The sequence below is a fragment of the Medicago truncatula genome, chromosome 2 (assembly GCF_003473485.1).
Source record: "Medicago truncatula cultivar Jemalong A17 chromosome 2, MtrunA17r5.0-ANR, whole genome shotgun sequence".
NCBI lineage: Eukaryota > Viridiplantae > Streptophyta > Magnoliopsida > Fabales > Fabaceae > Medicago > Medicago truncatula.
The window spans coordinates 36,290,357-36,309,650 of record NC_053043.1 but is presented as its reverse complement, the minus strand read 5'-3'; the positions used below and the strand labels follow the sequence as shown (position 1 = coordinate 36,309,650).

The window sequence follows — 19,294 nt, the reverse complement described above, 5'->3', positions numbered from 1 at the left end:
GTTTACTTTAAATTTATAATGAAATCAATTGTGAGATATGCGATTTTCAAGTGAACATCTCATTCATACATCATCCCTCAAAATAAAAATCTCATTCATACATCAATATTCTGAACTAAAAGTTGAATTGATATTGTAAAAGGGAAAAATGCTTTGTATCCTCAGAAAATTCATCCCGACTAGATCACGAATAGTGTTGATAGGCTTTTTACTACCCTGGCCGACGTTCTCTCCAAACATGTATTTCAATAAAAAAAACATGATCCAATGGTGCACAGACATCGTGAAAAGCTCGGGACAGTTTTTTGTCGCTGGGAATAGCACTACTCATTGTATGATTGTTTTATAATTATCCTTGGATAAAATTTGAAATTAGTCACTTTAATTTATGATTTGGATGTAATTGATTTCAGGAAATGGAAGATATAATTATGTGATTTCTTGAGTCGAAGTAGCAAATGAAAGGGGAAACATGAATTAGATTAAGAAGATGAAGAAACTATTATAACTCTTAGAAACAAAAATTAAAATCAAATTAAACACAGTAACCTAACAATTATTATAAGGTCATGATGACTTGAATCCTTTTCTTTTCTTTTTGAATTGCTCACCACTTGAATTTTGTTTTTTGCTTTCCTCCTTATTAGACACTTCTTGGTCCTCACCAGTCTTTTGTGTAAAGATGCTGGAGACCAACAAAACGGATTTCATATACACAAGTGATGATAAATTCTATATACTTTAGAGAGTAGTGTATAATTATCTCCACATACTTTAGCGATTAAATCGAAGTGTAATAAACCGTTGATTTATTCTTGTAAGAATGCCAACATTTCCATGAGACGGTTGAACGGAAGTAGTGATCCTCTTCAATTCTTTAAAGAAATGGAAATGTCAATTACTATAATTTGTATCAATATCAATTTGTATCAATATCTTAAAAAGAAACCACCAACATCATATTTTTCAATCATCATGACTATCCAAAATCGTATCAAGAGAAACACAAACATCACTAACAGCAACAACACACTTCAAAATTATGGTAGGTCTTCTAAAACCCTTGAGCAACATAATGAACATTTACTTCTTGTTGTTGCTTACTTTTTTAGTGTCATTTTGCAGTTATTACCTGAGAGGATTAGCCAGAAGCCTTTCACCAATTGTGACAAAGCTGGTTCCATGCCAGAGAAGAGACACTGAAGTTGAAAAAGAATGCAAGATACCATGTTAGTGTAATTAACACATCTAATTCTATATTAACATTTACGAGTACAAAAATGATAATTTGACACAAATTTGAAAGCAAATTTCGACAATAATTTGGATGGTTAATGCAGCCTTTAGCATGACATACATTCTTAAACTTAGACCATGTTCATGTATTCAAGGAACATGTGATTCTCATTGGGCATATAATATGTTACATTATATGAATGCTTATACTATAATGAATCTTGCTCAGTTTCCCATTTTGTCATTATAATATGGTCATTTTAACTTATTGGAATTAAGAACTAACCTTCCTGTGAAAATATGTTCTCTTAAACCAAGTATTGTAGGAGGCCTCCGTCCTTGACGCTTAACAAATTCTTGGAGAAGGTTTCTCATTTCTAGAGCATCATAGCATTCCCACAAGCTAGTTGCTTCACCTTCATATACTTCTAGCATTGAACATGTCCAACTGGACAAGGATGAAAGAAATTCTTCCTCTGCATTTCTGAGACAGCACATGTAGCTAGCTCTATTTGACAGATGATGGAACCCGGCGTCGACATTGCATTTCAAACGATCCTGCAATGCGAGTACTCTTGTTGTTGGGCTGAACCGTATGCTCTGTATCGTATGCGATTACCTCCTCACCACCAAAAAACATTCAACATTCTCTTTTAACAAGTTATTGGTTATAAAATGCACATTAAAAAAATCACCACAAACATTCTCTTATTCAATTGTTAACAGAATCCAAAATCTTATCAAAAGAAACACTAACATCTCTAGAAACAACAATACATCTAACAATTGGTCTCCACATCCCCATCCTAGGAACAAAACCCATCCTAACCATACTCCTAACACCCCAATCAACTTCCTCAATCAACCCTTCTCTACAAAACCCCAAAACCAAACCCTTAAAAGAATCATAACTCACCACAAAACCCTTCAAAACCATCTTCTCAACAACCCCTTTAGCCTCCTCAAATCTCTTCAAATCAATCAAACCATACAACACATGCTGATAAGAACTCTCATTAGGATAACACCCATTCCTCATCATCACATCTTCCAAAACCGTAACCCCTTCATCAACTCTCCCATTTTTCACCAACCCATGTATCAAAACATTATAAACAACAACATCAACAACAATCCCTTCCTCTTTCATCCTCTCCAACAATCCAAAACCTTCATCCACCATCCCTTTCTCACACAACCCATTCATAATTGTAGCAAAAGTCCGCTCATTCCTCTTCAAACCCATCTTAGGAAATTCATCAAACACCTTAAACGCACTTTCCATCTCCCCTTTTTTACACAGCCCTTTAATCATAATATTAAGACAACACGCATCTATTTCAACCCCTAGCTTCAACGCAGAAGCATAAAGATCAAAAACAACGTCATATAACTTACTATTAACAAGTACATTAAGTACAAAGTTAAAAGTCTTTATACTAGGCCATGTACCGTAGTTGGGCATTTCATTTAACAATTGAATAGCTTTATCAATACGTTGTGCTTTATGAGCATAGATTTTGATGAGGTTGAAGAAAAAGTCTTGAGTGAAAGAGTAGGGTTTAGGGAGGGTTTTAAGAAGGGTGTCAATGTAGGTGAAATTGTGGGATTGAGTGAATTTGGTGATGAGGGAGATACAGAAAGGTTGAGTTGGGTTGTAGTCTTTGCGAGAAGAGTAGAGATGGAAGATTGTTAAGGAGAGAGATGGGTTTGTTAGAGAGTTTGTTAAGGTTGTTGCTTCTTTTGAGGTTAACCAGTCTTTGTGGTGGAAACGTTGGAGAATGAGGTTATCTTTGTTGTTGTTTGTGTTTTGTTGTGAAGAAGAGAAGAGTGATGGGTTTTGGGTTTTGTGGGAGGTTAGAGAAGGAAGGAGAGAACGGGTTCGGGAAAACATGGTTGAATTTTGGAGGATGCTGAAGAATGCAGAAACAGTGAACCATAATTTCTGTCTCAATCGCTAACAATTTTTTTTTTTTTTTTTTTTTTTCCAACCCAATTTAATTTAGTCCCCTCAAATAATTTTTTTAGCTGAATTTAGTCCCTCACAGATAAAAAAAATTAATCTCTATAATTTTCATACTAAAGATAAATTAGTCTCTTTTTTTTTCTAATAATTTAGTGGATGATGTTCACACATTTTAGATGTGTGTTATTTTTTTTAAAAGATGGATGTGTGTTATTTGAACAACTGTTTGTACTATTTTATGGGACAATTATAAATTTTTAAAGAAAAGTAGGTATTGATACTAAAATCAAAGCAACAGAGAGATAAAGTAAAAACATAATATAAATATGAGGAAAAAAAGTTGTTTCATGTACAAATATGTGAGTATTGATTTAGAAAGTAACACTCAAATATATCAATCTTCCTTCTTGGTCAGACACATACACTATTTTACTTTTTATTTTGAAAAAAAGAAATTGATTTAGAAAGTTTTTATTTCTAAGTGTAGTTATGACTTTGATTTGTGGTGTAACACGGTGCAATTAAAGATTTTTGGGTTTGAAGGGAAAGATGATGATGAATTTTGTTGCATTTTTGGGTTTAGAATGATGATATTTTTATATATATTTATTTTGATAAAATAGTTTGATGTTTTTTGGAATGTAAATTTCATATCAAATTGGTCCTCCATACGCAGGAGGAGGCGACATAGACGGACACATTAACATTAATGGTTGTTTGTTAGTATGTCTAACACCTAGACTTTGATGAATGGACCAATTAGATAGACGTGAATCAAACAAGTGATAGTTTGGCTATTTCAAAAAGTTCAAGGATCAAATTGACCGATGTATACAAATTGAAGGATGAACAAACCTATTCTTGTATCCTTTATGAAATACATTTATACAAAATGTCTATTAAATTAAATTAGTGGTTTAACCCTGAAGCAAAACTTGTTTTCATTCTTCTTCCTTGTCTTATTCAACGACATATCTAGAAACAATAATTCCCTCTATGTTACATCTATGACTATGTATGTATATACTCACAAGAATGCAGCTATCTATACATAATGAGTTTTATCTAGTTCCTAAAATCCTCCTATAGAATGTTAAAACATTAATTACTATTATATTTTCATTTTTCTTTACAAAAAACAAGCACAAGAATCATGCTACATATGAGATCAAGGTCTATGCTTCTTCTTCTTGACTGAGAGAAGTGGTTGAATTTGCAAGTGTCTTTTGAATGCCTCATTGAAAAGAATACGAGCATGGAAGGCTTTAATAATTGGTAGCCATGCCAAAATAGCTATAGGTGCAAAAAGTACTATCCCCATTCCATAGTCAAATTCTCTAGCAAGTGCACGTGTAAAGTCCCATAATCCTGTATGCTCTATTTTTGGCCTTGCTGCTTGTGCAATCTAAATCACCAAAAGTATTTACTTGGATTAAGTCTAGGGTTAAAAGCTATAAAGCACGAACACAAACACAAACCCAGACACCAGACACGATACGAACGCCGACACGTCGACACCGATAATAATTTAATAAAATGACATAATTCAGTGTAATCATGTGTCGGTGTCGGACACCCACACATGTCTGACACAGGGGTGTCCATGCTTCATAGGTTAAAAGCAAGATTTAGGTTATCTGTGGTCGCAATATCACATATTCATCGGTCGGTAAATCCGAACCTTTTGGTAATGATCAGATTGTTCATACGAGTATCTGATCCTTATTGGACGGTTCTGATAGACCGACTGTAGTGACTATGTGCTATTTCGAATGCATGGAATCCATTTTCGAAAAATGTAAAAAGAGGGTTGCTGAAGATTGTTACCTGTATCAGTCCCCATGCAGTTGGCATGAATGCCATACAACAAACAAAAAGGTCTGACACTGACAGCTGACATATGATTGAAAGAGTAATGATGAGAGCAACAACGGCAACAAATAAGATTGCTTTGAAAAATCTGAATCCAAGTTGATAATTAGCACTAAGTAGGTTCCTTCCTATGTTGACAGCCTGCATGGACATGTTTATGTCATTAACATGCAACAATACATCATATATTTTTTACGAGCTGTGTTATTTGAACAAGTGAAATTTGACAACTTTTGCGATAACTTTTTAAGTGGTTTACGTAGTTTTATAACTTGTTGAACTACGTTATCCACTTCAAAAAAGTTGTCTAAATTTAGCTGTACAAGTATCATTTTTCCTTTTCTATGTGACACATTATTTGGTGACTGACTAAAGTTTATATTAAATTTTACGAATCAAAGACGGCTTAAATGAAAACTTACCTTTACCAAGACGAAAATTCCAAAAATCACAACCCATGAAAAAACATAAACCAGCAAGTTTTTGCTTTGCTGAGTAATGTCAAGGTGATAGACCAAACCATACTGATAGATGAAGAAACGAAGCGAAAGTAATATTTCAGCAAACCTCGAACCAAGACTTGAATGTCGAAGATGAGTTTGTTCGTCATACCACCAAGAATGCCAACTTTTATCCTGATGGATTCCCAATCCACCCTGTTGTCTGATCCATTTATTCCACTCTTTCCAATCATCTACCGCCTTAGTCCAACTGAATCCGGCAGGGTTGAAAAGAAAAGGCGCACACAACCAAGTCAAAGACATGAACCAAATCGCGTAAGTTATCAACACATATGTCATGTTACTTTGATAAGATTTTCTGAACATGTTATAAACAACCAAAAGCAGCATTAGCTCAAACGCTTTTACAAAGTGACTTCTCGAGTATAATCTATAGTTTTCAGTGAAGCTAGCGTGGAAGACAACTTTGCGTCCGGTTGGTCTGTATTTCGCGCCTCCGTGCAAAATTGTTCTGCCATAGTAATGTGTTTTTGTTCCAAGGGAGAATGTGAAGAAAACAGCTGCAAGCTGTAACTGCATGAGGATAAAATCTTTGAGGGCTGTTAGGAAACCTCTCTCGAGGCCTATTTCCATCATCATCGGTAAGCCTGTTAGAAGTCCAAGTTGTATGAATGATTGAGAAGCAAGAGCTGTTTCTAAGGACTGTACATTCTTGATTCTTGCTTCAATGATAAGTGCTCTCTCTAAGCCGCTAAGAACAAGGTATAACTGTCCGTAGAGAAATACATATATTCCTATTACTGATATCTGTGAAGAAATGCAATAGATTTATATCAGTCAAAATTGCATTATGAAGAATCTATACATGTCATACTTCTCTTCATATAGGCAACAGGATAGTGAAATATATCATAGAGAAGAATATTATGGTTCAGTGAAATTACCAAGCTGCTGAAGTAAAATCCAATAGTAGTGAAATAACAAGATAGCATCCTAAAAAAATCGAATTGTCTTGCAAGGCGGAATATGTCACGGCTTATAGTTTGTTCACTGTTTCCATTTGCTACCTTGGCTTCAAATTTTGAGATCGAGTTTAGACTTACATCGCGACCTTTGCCAATTTGCAAGTATTCATGATATGTAATACACCCCCTTCTTAAAGTAGAATTAAATCCTGCATTAGATAATAAACATGTATTTATCTCTATTATTAACAATCAACATGTGGTTAGAAAGAATACTATGTTGTTAAAGTCCTTGAACTCATACCAGCGAAAACGTCTTCACTCAAATTAATTGTTTTAGACGCTTTGCTTATTCCTCCTCTTGTAATATGAAAAACTCTGTCAAATACATCAGGATGGCCATAGTGGAACCGCACCCTAGTGAGAGAATGCATCAGTGTTAGAATCATAGATTAGGAACTGAATTTACAAATCATATCAATTAGTTACTCCTTGATATGAGAAAAGTTAGTACTTGTTTATACATACAACTAGCAAGAATCATGAAAATTAAACTATCATTTCAAAATTGTGGTAGGTCTTCTAAAACCCTTAAGTCGCATAATGAACGTTTTACTTCCTGTTATTGCTCACTTTTTCAGAATGTCATTTTGCAGTTATTACCTGAGAGGATTAGCCAGAAGCCTTTGACCAATTGTGACAAAGCTGGTCTCCTGATATGACATGAACCATGCCAGAGAAGACACACTGCAGTTGAAAAAGATGGAAGATACCATGTTAGTGTACTTAACATCTCTAATTCTTTATTAACATTTCCGAGTATAAAAATGATCATTTGACACAAATTCGAGCACAAATTTCGACAATAATTTGGATGGTCAATGCAGCCTATAGCATGACATACTTTCTTAAACTTAGACCATGTTCATGCATTCAAGGAACATGTGATTCACATTGTGCATATAATATGTTACATAATATGAATGTTTATAACTATAAGGAATCTTGCTCAGTTTTTCCATCGTGTCACTGTAATATGGTCATTTTAATTTATTGGAATTAAGAGGACTAACCTTCCTGTGAAAATATGTTCTCTTAAACCAAGTATTGTAGGAGGCCTCCGTCCTTGGCGCTTAAGAAATTCTTGGAGAAGGTTTCTCATTTTTAGAGCTTCTTCCAAGTAATTATCCTGCAAATAAAGATAATCATAAGAACACAACAAAAATGGTCGAGGTTTATGTAAAATGATAGTAATTAATATACCTGGTTCATATCAATTGTTTGGAGGGCTTCGCCACGAGTGTATATTATTGCATTGTTTTGATTTTCAGGCTTCCCTTCTCCAAGCTGTGGTGGACCTGGAAGTTTTATTTGATATACTGTCTGTAAAGAAAATTAAGAATATTAAGTTATATCATATAATTTCATTATTACTGTAAAAAAATTGGCTTCTAACATCTACATCTATAGCTTCGTTACAAACGTAATTTCTGTCGAGGCAGACAACTTCATGCAGAGTGATTGTGATTAGCATAATCTATTGTATATAACTTCTGCTTACAAGTTACAACTCATGATGCGACTGTTTTAGTTAAGTGACATTCTAACCTATTAAAATATGAAAACCAACTTATAAATACTTTCCTTAAATGGTAAACAAAATTATTCTGAGATAATCAATATTTCCAAGACTAATTCTTGTGATGTTGTAAAAAAATACCTGCTCAAAACCATTGACAGCCTTAACCAGTTTCGAATAATACACTTTGTGAGGTCTACCCTGCATTATCTCCTCCTTTTCCTCCACATAAGAAACACGAAGAGACGGATACCTGCAGGAAATACAAGCATGCATTAGTTGGTTATTGTCTCTAATTATTTTACTTCAAGAAGCTAGATATTTTTCTCCTTGTACAAACTCACCTTATCATTAAGTCAATTGTATCTTTGTAACGCGGATCATTCATAGACTTTTGTAATGCAAATGATTGACAGGAAATGACATAGGTGTATTTCATGTCTGCTAGTGCTTCTAGGCGAGCAAATAAAGCACGATTACCCTTTTCTGCCGTCTCATAACCTTCAAGAATATCTGTATTAAAAAGTTCAAACTTAATCAAGACTGTTTTAAAAGTCTCATGTAAGTTTATCTGTGATTGGTTTGCAATGTAACAAGTCTTACACAGACAGTGTATCAAAATGAAACTCTTTATTTTTGTTGAATTTAGTTTTCATATTTATTTGCACAACCTAGTATCATTTATACTTTGTTACTAACCTTCATCTTCTGCCATGTCAAGAAATGCTTGTAATTTTAACGCTTCTGTGTAGTACATCATCCCTCTAACTGTTACAAATATGATTTCAATGATCACAAAAATTCCCAAAAATTCCACGAACGTCTAATTTAGAAAATAATACAAAAACCGAACCTGTTCTTCCTAGTGTCTGTCCCCGGAATGAAGCCCACAATCTAAGCTCTTCTGATTTGTTTTCATCTTCTAAACTCCTACGGTCTTCGCAACACATACGTTCCAAAAAGTTTTTCCATTCATCTATTTAAATTTATACGACAAGCTATGAGACGAGTTCAAATAGAATGTTTTATGTTACATATAAGAAAATTCTTATTTGTAACAACCTGGATATATCTTTTGCATGTAAAAGATGATGGAGTCCTCCTCTCTTTCGGAACCAAGCTCCTTCATTGAAAAGTTGATGTCCTCCATGTAGTGTGGGGTTATAACACTGTCGATCATGCTATGTATCAGAGTTCTGTGACTGAACTATAGAAATATAATAATGTTCACTAAAAAGTTTGTTTCTTAGTTTGATGTGTCACCAATGAATAACGAAGTTCTCATTAAATTACCTAAATGGCACCATACTATGCACTTTTGGAGCATCTGGCATATCTGTAAACAGAGAAGTAGCAAAGAATGATATGCGCCGACGAGCATCTAAGTTTGCAGGTATGTCCATTGCAGTCTCCTTGACGGTAACTAATAAATGAAATCGCTTGATCTGTCACGAACATGCTTGATTATGTTAGGATAACAACAAGAGTAGAGTTAAAATTATGCAAGGTGTTATTTTTCAATACTATATGTCGCAAATTTTTTTATAGTTTGGAGAATGAAAAGTAAGAATCATTGAAGAGAAAATACTACCTTTTCCATCAAAGGGCCTTCTGGCAAGGGAAAATGGACACAACTTTCATTGGAAAATGGAAAGGATTCACTATCAATTTCCTCAGTGGCAAATAGTTGATTATCATCTCTAAAATAGACAAAGCCACATTCATTTTCTTCTGGAAAGTGTGATGTATCCAATGTTCTGCACAGATTAAGCGAGCAAGTTAAAATTTGTAGCCTAGTAATGATGTAAGGACAACAAATTATTGAGCATAAATACCTCGAGTCATCCATCATATCGTTTGTTACTAGTTCAAACATATCGAGTAAAGTTTTCGCAACTCTGTGCCGATTGTCTTTACCTCCCTCAATCTTATGGCATTTCATAACAAAGTAGTTAGGACTAAGTTTTGCGGATATAAATTTGTCAGCATAATATTTGTAACCTTTAGTTTAGTTTGCGGTAATAATTACCAGAAGTTCAGCTAGCTCAATGACCTTAACATGTAGAGATGGGAGAACTTTCATGTTGAAGTTCTTAAGAAGAGTTGTTTCTTCGATACTGTTTTCGATTTCGCTTAGTATATCACGTATAATCCTAAACATGCACAAGTGACCACTAGATTAGCAGCAAATATCAAAATTATTTGAGAATGGGAAGATTTTATCAAGAAACATATTCCATTTGATTACCTTTTCTCCTGGCTACCAACAATAAGAATCTCAAGAACAAATTTCAGTGACTGGTAGCACTCTCTTACGGCATAAAACATGTATTTGTCTTTTGTAATTTTTTTGACAAGAGCTTCTTCCTTTCCTTCAAAATCTTTAGCAATGGTCAAAGCTGTAGAAAACTAGAATGTGTAGCAAGAAAAGTTCATTAATAAATGGACAATGTACATGTAATGATTCTTGCTATACTAAATCAAAATATAGAACGTTGGTTTAAGAGTACGTTACCTTGTTTGCCAAGAGGAAAACAGGCCAAAGAACCTTGCGAGAAAATAATTCTGAAGATACAGGCATCATCATTAAATCCATTTCTCTGTTGAAAAAACATATTATCAGATGTTGGACCAAGAAATAGACATATAGTTAAGTTACAACGAAAATCACCTGTTACTAATTAAGTCTTCAAGACGAAGATGGCTTATAATTTGATTCCATATTACCACAAATTTTGCAAGAGCATTTTTTTCATCAGGAAGCTGTAACAAAGAAAAGTGGTTAACATAAATATAGTTGTGAATAGCGTATATTCTGCAATTATGTGTAGTAATTGTATTTGGACGATTAATCAGACTCGTTAAGTTTATAGTAGTCTATATATCATAAATATTTTCTACAAATATATTACTATTACTAAACTAGAACAAACCTTTTGAAATATATTGCTGAGGAAACCTTTTCTTCTCTTTTTACCGCGTTTGGAAGATGGCGGATTCAGACAGACGTCAAATGCTGCTGGCAAGTTGTCAAATCTACTTCTTAGCATTCCTTGTGTCCGTATCTATTTTCAATGATAAAGGTGAGTGAACCATTTCATTTCTGAGGGAAGATTCAAAGAAAGAAGTAATGAAAAAAGATAGATTACCTCACCAAGGTGATGCAAAACTCCATAAATTCCACCAACTATTGTACAGAAAACAGAATACCAAATTTGTGTGTCCATAAAATATATCTGGAATAAATGAAGAATTCATGATGTTAATATCTTTACAGTGTGTTAATATATATTTGAAATGTCCAACGGTAATGACTAATCGACAGTGTAAAAATTCTTTACACTGTCAGTGCATATCAATTAAATCCATATCTTAAGACTTCAATATAATGTTAATATCGAAAGTTAAGACCAAATAAGTATATGTTACAAAATATTGATGCAGACTCACCATTACTACAGGGCTCCACACAGCCACAATTGCACCAGCATTATTCTTGACTGTAGCATAAGCAAACCTTTATCAGAGATAATAACTTATCCATCATATAATGTTTACTAATACAATTATAAATGCTGCATACCTCTTGGAAAAAGCTCATGCCATTCATACTTTCTTACACCAATTTTCATAATTCGTCTAGTTGGTTCTATGAGTGGTTTTATCTGCGTGTATTGATAATGGCATAAGTCATTAAGAGTAAGTTCCTAGTTCGGAAAATACGATTAGCATAACCTATAATTGAAGTTCTGTTTTTATTTTTACCTCAAAACTGTAGCTGAACACAAATTTACATGACAACACCAATATCCAAAATAATGTGTACCTATTTGAAGAAATTCAACATATTTATATAGGTTTCGATTCATATACCAATGAAACTAAAGCGAACAATCCGAACAATTTAACAAGGTAATAGGATATACTTTATAACAGAAAGCTGGTCTTCTTGCATCCCTCGGCCAACATAGATTCTTGGCTGTACAATAAATACATGTGACACTAAGTTATACCATTTAACGCCATGGATGCATATTACATTCAATTACATGCGCGCTGTAGGAGAATCAGCCAAAACATTGTTATGGAATTTACCTGAATCCACCAAGCCAAAACTTTGCATATCTTGTTATTAGATACCTCAATATATTTTCCCATAGCAGGTACAAAAAATAACACAACTTCAGCTGCATTACTTGTCAAGTATATCGCAGCAGCAACCATATAGGAAGTAAAGCACCATTCTTCAACCAAACTTCCATACTTGGTGGAATAACAAGTATATTTTCTTCTTGAATTAGCATAGCACACAGGAAGAATAATATTCCACATCATGGCAAATCCCAGCTTCACCAAAAGTTTCACTTTTTGTGAATGTTCCATGGTGTATCTGGCTTTCCACGTAAATGCGATGTCTGAAATTGCTGTAACACATTATAGATGAGAATTGTTTTAGTATAGTATATGTTCCATCCTATTAAATTCAGTTCCATGTAATGCAATAAATTGACACTATACCTTGAATAAATTTAAGAATGGCTGAAGTAATAAAGATACTGATGATGTCCTCAAATACTGTGGCATCAAACAACTGAAGTGGAGATCCCAAGTCATGGCAGGCAATGATTATTATGGCCTATGAATCAATGCAATAACGAAATATTTTAGACCATCGATCATAAGAAACATAAATTTTTAAGTTATATATTTGAAGCAAACCTGAAGGGATATAATATAAAAACTCCACATTCGATCAAAGCTTCTAAAAATTTGCCAAAATGAACGAATCTCAACGAAATTTGTCTTTCCTAGCCATTGCCGTTCTCTCTTTTCCTCATTTTCGTTGTTTTCTTGATCTTCCTCCACAGTTTCCTGTACAAGGAAAGAAATAAACAGGTAAATCTTGTTAGTATAGAGTGGTAGTTCCTTGCATATAGCAGGAGTGTAGAACTAATCTAACTTTCTCTACAAATATCCATCACCTGTGGTTCTTCGTCAACCTTCGTTTCTTTCTTTTTCTTCTTTTTCTTTTCTTTCTTTTGAGCATGTGATACAACAAGAGCATTCTTGAAATCAGGTTTATCTTTGGTTTTTACAAAGAAAAAATCGTGGTCCTGATCACGCATCGGCCAACCGATTCCAAAACAATCAGGAGACCTAAACATATAGAAGCAGCAAGGACCTCATGATATATATGGAAAGGAGGAACACATAATATATAGCACCGACGATTCAAATTAAAAGTGTCTAACATGAGTAAGTGTCAAGTCTTTGATACTGACACACATGGTTACATTCAATTACTCACATTTTCTTAAATTATTACCAGTGTCTACATGTCAGTGTCGTGTCCTGTGTATGTGTCAGTGCTTCATAGGCCACATGAAAACAACTAGAAAATATTGGTCTAAAGGTTATACTACTGACCAGAAGTATTCATTCAGATCATCATAGTTTCTCCATGCAGAATGGTCCGTTGTCCCACCTTTGCTATTTTCAACTTCCTATTGTTTGGAGATATATTAGTTAAATTGAAGAAAACAGACAAAGAAACAAAAATAGGATGCATTAGACAGTACCTTTTTTATAACATCGTATATAGGTGTGACAACATTATTAAGGAAAGATTCTGGTTCTCCTCCATATGCGGGTATGACCCTTTCCCATGTTGTTAAGCTGATAGCACCACTTAAAACTCCATGCATTTCATATGACATCTTTAAAACACAAAAAAATGATGACAAGAAATAAGAGAATCGTCATTTAAGGTAAGGTTGTTTGAAACTTCTAATCATTTTTGAACATAGGTGCTTATGGATTACTCAATCAAGCATTTACGTAATCTCATCATACATGCCTATCCCTTCATGGAAATTGATTCCCTATGGTAATACGGCACACAATTTTAAGTCTTGGTCATACGATGTAAACCAGAGAAGGAGATTGTTTATATTTTTAAGCCTTAATATATGGAATCTTTGCACTTGAAATGTTTAATATGTCATATGGTATTCCCAGTATCACTAAAATACAATATTTAATTTTGTAAACTAATTAAGACATGTCAAAATATTTCTCCTTTTATTGAAAAAAGGAAATGATACAAAGAATATGTTATAGTTTCAACTTACATGGTGAAAGATATAGCAAAGACATTCTGGCATGAACCTCAAATTAGCAGCCTCCCCCCATATGAGCAGGTAAAGACCAATGTACAAAATTTTATATTGTTGTGCTTCTTGTTTCACAAAAGGTAAGCTGCAGCACAAGTAACAGACTTACATCAGAAAACAGGAAAAAGAATCTTCAAACCAAATACATTATTGTTTACATGAAATGAATAAAAAATAAAAGTTGAAGGAATGAAGAATTTTTAACAAATTATTTGGCTTGGAGCCTGACTCAACTTACAGTTGCGAATCATTGTTTAGAAATTCACCTTATAATTTCATCAGATGCATTAATTGTTTAATGCAATAACAATTAGCCAGTGTGTCCGACACATTAAATGCCTAAAATATCACCAGAAATCTCATCTCATCTGTTACATGATTAGAGCTGCCTAGGATTTCTAAACTCAATCTCATCTGTTACATGCCTTCATCATTGTTGGACTTGGTGCGTGATACATTCTTAGCTTTTCAGTCTAACTCAAACGTACAAAACTGACTTATAAAATGATGATTGCCTAGGCTTTATAAACGTTATTTAATCCTAATCTCTAGCCAGTGTGAGACTTGAATTTTCCTGATACGAGTACAACTGATGGAAAATATTTTGAAAATTCACAAAGAAAGAGAGAAATATACTAATTTGTCTTTTTAATCAAGGAACAAGTAAATATAACTTATTGAAAAAAACAGGAGAATTAGATCAGTTAACATACCGGATATTGCTTTTTCTTTCCAAAAACTTGCACCAATTTGTATAATTTTTGAAGAACTTTCTCATCAATTCATCCACACCTCCTTCTCCTAACTGATAGAACAAGAATGATTTACTTTACATAATCAACAATGTAATAAAGAAAAACCACAATAAGCATGTTCAACAGAAAATTCACCTTCAGAACAGATTTCTGGTTGTGAGTTTGCTGCCTAGTCTGCATGTTGGCTAGCAGTAGAATCAGATGTTCCCTTTGGTTTGCCACATTGGCTTCCTAATGTAAGGCACATGATATAGAAAAGGATAAATATGAAGCAATGTTGATCATAAAAGTGGAGTTTCATTTTATGCAATAATATAGCGCTTCCGGTTCCTATAGTATATGTCCAATCTTATTTTATTCCCTACAAAAGAGAAATAGGTTTTGTCCTGATAATTTCAGATTCCTCCACTTTTAGTCTTCGGTATCATTTGCAGGGCTAAAATCCAATTGGACCTATATTATGAAGAAGTGAGATGGAAAGTTTGAGTCCAGTTTTACTGACCTGGAATCCAAAACAATGCTGAAGAAAATCAAACAGATCAACAAAGGCTCCATGTTTCTTGAAATCTTGGGCTGGGGGTAAACCTCGAATATTGCGAATAACTGCAATGGCAGCCTTAATCTGTATCAATTTAGTAGGACAATCAGTCCATCAAATTGCAAACTGAGTCCTTTGTGACACTTGGATAAAATATTGTCAGAACATCAAATTCAACTCTAAACATAATGAAAACTACGATTGATCATGGAGTTCAATTAATTATGCCTACATCTCTGACAGGTTAGTGACTTATCTGTGAATATGAGTCATACTCAACAAATATCGATAAAAAAAGGGTAAATGTGAATCATCGAAGAAGTATCGAACCTCAGGCTGCTGCATGATTGCATGCTGAATTCCCCCTTGCTCAAGTGGAAGAATGTTAAACTCAGTTTTTTTGTGGATTGCATTTCCATCGGTAAGAGCCTATTTTAATCAACAAATTGATAAACTCTAAGAACACGAAGAATACATGGTAAAGTGATAATCTATACATACATTTGACTAGAAAAACGAAAAAAAGGAAGAAAAGAAATACCTGATTACTAGGTGTGTTTGTAACTGTTTTTAGCACCTCAAACAGAACAGAAGCAATAAATCTTGCATTTATCAATTTCTCCCTTCGACTGTTTAGATAGAACATAACATTAGTTTAAAAGTTTATGGACTATGCACTGCCAGTGTAACAGTCCTTTAAAACATGTTTATGTTGTCGGTGCATAGTTACTATCTGTTTAAGCAAAGTTACCTTTGTTCTAAATCAAATGCTTTATTATTTCGAGTAAAATAATCCCGGTAGACATGGTAAACTCGCTTAAGTTCACGGATATCGCCTATTCCACCTCTTTTTGTAGCATTCTCATCCTGTATGTTACAAATCACAAAAAACCATATATGTCACAACAAATGAACATGTAAAATAAACCAAGACATAAAATCCAAGTGTCTTTTTTTCACTATATGCTTTTGTATTCATTCAGTTACTTCAACATTCTTGTATACCTTCTCAAGTCTATGAAGGAGTGTAGTTTTGAATTGTCTAACACCTCTTCCACTTGAATTCTTGTCCATGTTGTGTGCAATTACAAAGGCGTGAACTCGACCTGCAAAATAGAATTATGATGATTTTGAGAAGAAACGAAACAAAAAACCGTTTAAAATCTAAATAGCAAAAATAAACCAACCAAACACATTAAATACGAAGCTCAAAAGACGGTAAACAGTGATTTTAGTCTCTAAAATGTGAGACGGTGTCACTATAATCCTGAATGTATCAAAATTATGAAAACAACATCGCGTGTATCGCATAGTAATCCGATAAACCTAACTGACTAATAGATAGAAGACAGTTTCAATGACCAAGGTAGCTAACGAAAACGAATTAGATACCATATTAACTAACGAGAAACACATTTGAAGATGTTTCAAAGACTTACAAAGGTAAGCAACACGAGGCTCCTCCCTTTCGAGCAAATTAGCAACACGAAGGAATCTTTGAATTTCAGAATCAAAAACAGGTGGCAACCTTTCACTATCAAAGGGACCTGGTTGAAGGTGTTCATCATTGCTGCTGCTGCTAACACTATTGGTAGTAATAGCCATACTATTATCATATTCATATTCATGTTCATATTCATGTTCATATTGATGATGTTGGTTTTGTCTAGATGTTGATGACTCTCCTTGTTCAAAATGAATTGGTTCTGCAAGAACAATCTCTGCCATTTCTTCATCAACCAGCAAAAGGGTGACACGGTTTCAAAGTATATATGTGGAATCTTCTTCATTCTTTTGTTTACTTAGTGAGGTATGCTTTGCTTTCTTGCACTTTAGAGTGTGTTTTAGTGTTAGTGGAAAGCTGAATGGTTTCTTTTGCTTTTGCTTTTCATGCTTTCTTTTTGTTTTAAGAGTTTTCTTTCCCTCTAAGGTGAGAAGTAGTGTTGTCAAAATCTTACCATAGATTAAACCTATAACATTTACGTCATGGTTCAACTAATTTAACCACAGGTGAAACTAGACGATTAGAAAATAAATATTAAAAAAATACTAATAACAATATTAAGCCAATAGCGGTTGAATCGTGGTTCAACATAGTTCAAACTGATTTGATCCGATTTTTTTTAGGACAATGGACCGACCATTGTTGAACTAACCACCAACCGGTCGGTTTTTGTTTGAACCGGTTGGTCCGGTTTTCACAACACTGGTGAAAAGAGAAGAAAGGGTGTTTGAATTTGTATTTGTTTATGCATGTGTGTGGAACTAGGAAAGAAAAGTGATGGTGTCTTTTTAAAAAATGCTAATGGCACTGCATTTTTAATTTTTAATTAGGTGAGTGTTGTTTTTACGTGTGAGACTTTGTGATACATGTGTGAGAGACAAAGGGTGACCCATTGATTAACATTCTTTAATTAATCCACACTCAATGCTTTTTGGACTTCAATTATTGATCATATGGTTTTATATTTGCTTAATAAATCTTGACCATGTCATTTATTGGGTATGGGTTTAATTGTAGAATTGGTATACTTATCCTACAAAATGAATATCTTTTTTCATCATAACATAATATAATTTTGTCAAATTCACTATCAATCCAAACTTACATTAAAATTTGTCACTAGTGTCAATGTTTTTTTTGCATATTAGGTCACTGGTGTCAATAACATATTATTATTTTTCTCTCTTTTTGTTGAAATTTATGCGGGTCTCTCATCATATAAAAAAGTTACATAAATTATGGAGAAAATATAAATTTCTTAAAATAATAGAGTACTTGAAAAATGTTTTTTTTATTCTAAATAAAAAGGCAAAGAATGAAATATACTTTTATTCCATTCCATTTTTGAGGTTCTTCACAAATTGCATGAATTTTCACTCATATGTCATTAGTAGTGTATTCATAGAGAGAAACACTTGTCTTATGCACATCAAGTAATCAAAAGTAAAATGTGATTTAATTAATCTCATGAAGTGCTTGTTGTCTTCTAAATTATTTTTTTTAGCATATATAGCTTTTGAGTGGTTCCGCAGCCACATTATTCATACTAAAATGATTCATTCATATACAGATGCATCATGCATATTCGAAGTCTTCAAGTCAAATTTCATTCAACTTTTCTTTCTTTATAACACAGATTTCATTCCACTTATTTACAGCTTCTCATTTGCTTTTATAAAGTGGACGTGGGCCATAGTACCCATATGTTCTTAAAGTGTACCTTTTGATCTTCTTGTTTACAGATACAGTATCCAAGAATATCTGCCACAAATCTCTATCAAATTTAACATTAGCTACCATGATTTTCATGAGCATAAATTGTAAAACTTTCTCTTGTTAAGAACATAAGTTGTAAAACTTAAATATATATCTACATATAACAAAAATGAAAATAACTTTATCCATAATAGATATTTTTTATTTGGAGAGCGACACACATGAAATAAAAAATTAATACTCACTTTTTATCATATAAATGCCTATCTCTCTAAATGTCTATTAAATTAAAAGGTACGATAAATAATACTTTTCTTTTAACTTGAGAAAAATATGCAAGCAAGAAAATATAAATATAAATTACAACCAACTTGTAGATCCTTGGAAAAAAAAATCCAATTTGTAGACAAAAAAAAAAATTGATGTATAAGGGATAAAAATGATGCAGAAAGCTAAAGTCACCCAGCAGCACCTGAAGTGGAACAATTTATGCAGATCAAGGGATTGAGGGTGGACACGTGTTCAAAGA

The 19,294-nt window shown here is 33.5% G+C and overlaps 2 protein-coding genes across 2 annotated transcripts; both read right to left on the bottom strand.

Annotated features, from left to right (window-relative positions):
* Positions 1 to 606: 606 nt before the first annotated feature.
* LOC25487118 (pentatricopeptide repeat-containing protein At3g14580, mitochondrial) lies at positions 607 to 3,186 on the bottom strand. The gene is made up of 2 exons (XM_024776052.2): positions 1,523 to 3,186; positions 607 to 1,199 (listed from the first exon to the last, which is right to left on the bottom strand). Exon 1 carries the CDS (start codon positions 3,128 to 3,130, stop codon positions 1,949 to 1,951), a length of 1,182 nt encoding a protein of 393 aa, XP_024631820.1. The 5' UTR covers positions 3,131 to 3,186; the 3' UTR covers positions 607 to 1,199; positions 1,523 to 1,948.
* Positions 3,187 to 4,126: 940 nt separating this feature from the next.
* Positions 4,127 to 17,361, bottom strand: LOC25487117 (putative callose synthase 8). Its single transcript, XM_024776480.2, has 41 exons — positions 16,985 to 17,361; positions 16,551 to 16,651; positions 16,297 to 16,412; positions 16,087 to 16,174; positions 15,876 to 15,974; positions 15,510 to 15,629; positions 15,143 to 15,238; positions 14,966 to 15,057; positions 14,211 to 14,337; positions 13,659 to 13,796; positions 13,507 to 13,583; positions 13,062 to 13,236; positions 12,799 to 12,951; positions 12,598 to 12,715; positions 12,175 to 12,503; positions 12,006 to 12,058; positions 11,845 to 11,905; positions 11,663 to 11,744; positions 11,530 to 11,579; positions 11,229 to 11,315; positions 11,013 to 11,144; positions 10,751 to 10,842; positions 10,595 to 10,679; positions 10,328 to 10,488; positions 10,109 to 10,232; positions 9,915 to 10,006; positions 9,671 to 9,836; positions 9,373 to 9,524; positions 9,142 to 9,248; positions 8,933 to 9,055; positions 8,779 to 8,847; positions 8,424 to 8,592; positions 8,221 to 8,332; positions 7,764 to 7,883; positions 7,574 to 7,689; positions 7,164 to 7,247; positions 6,805 to 6,917; positions 6,480 to 6,709; positions 5,497 to 6,342; positions 5,030 to 5,215; positions 4,127 to 4,607 (listed from the first exon to the last, which is right to left on the bottom strand). The coding sequence occupies exons 1-41, from the start codon at positions 17,271 to 17,273 to the stop codon at positions 4,371 to 4,373; spliced, it is 5,967 nt and encodes a 1,988-aa protein (XP_024632248.1). The 5' UTR covers positions 17,274 to 17,361; the 3' UTR covers positions 4,127 to 4,370.
* Between the last annotated feature and the right edge of the window lie 1,933 nt (positions 17,362 to 19,294).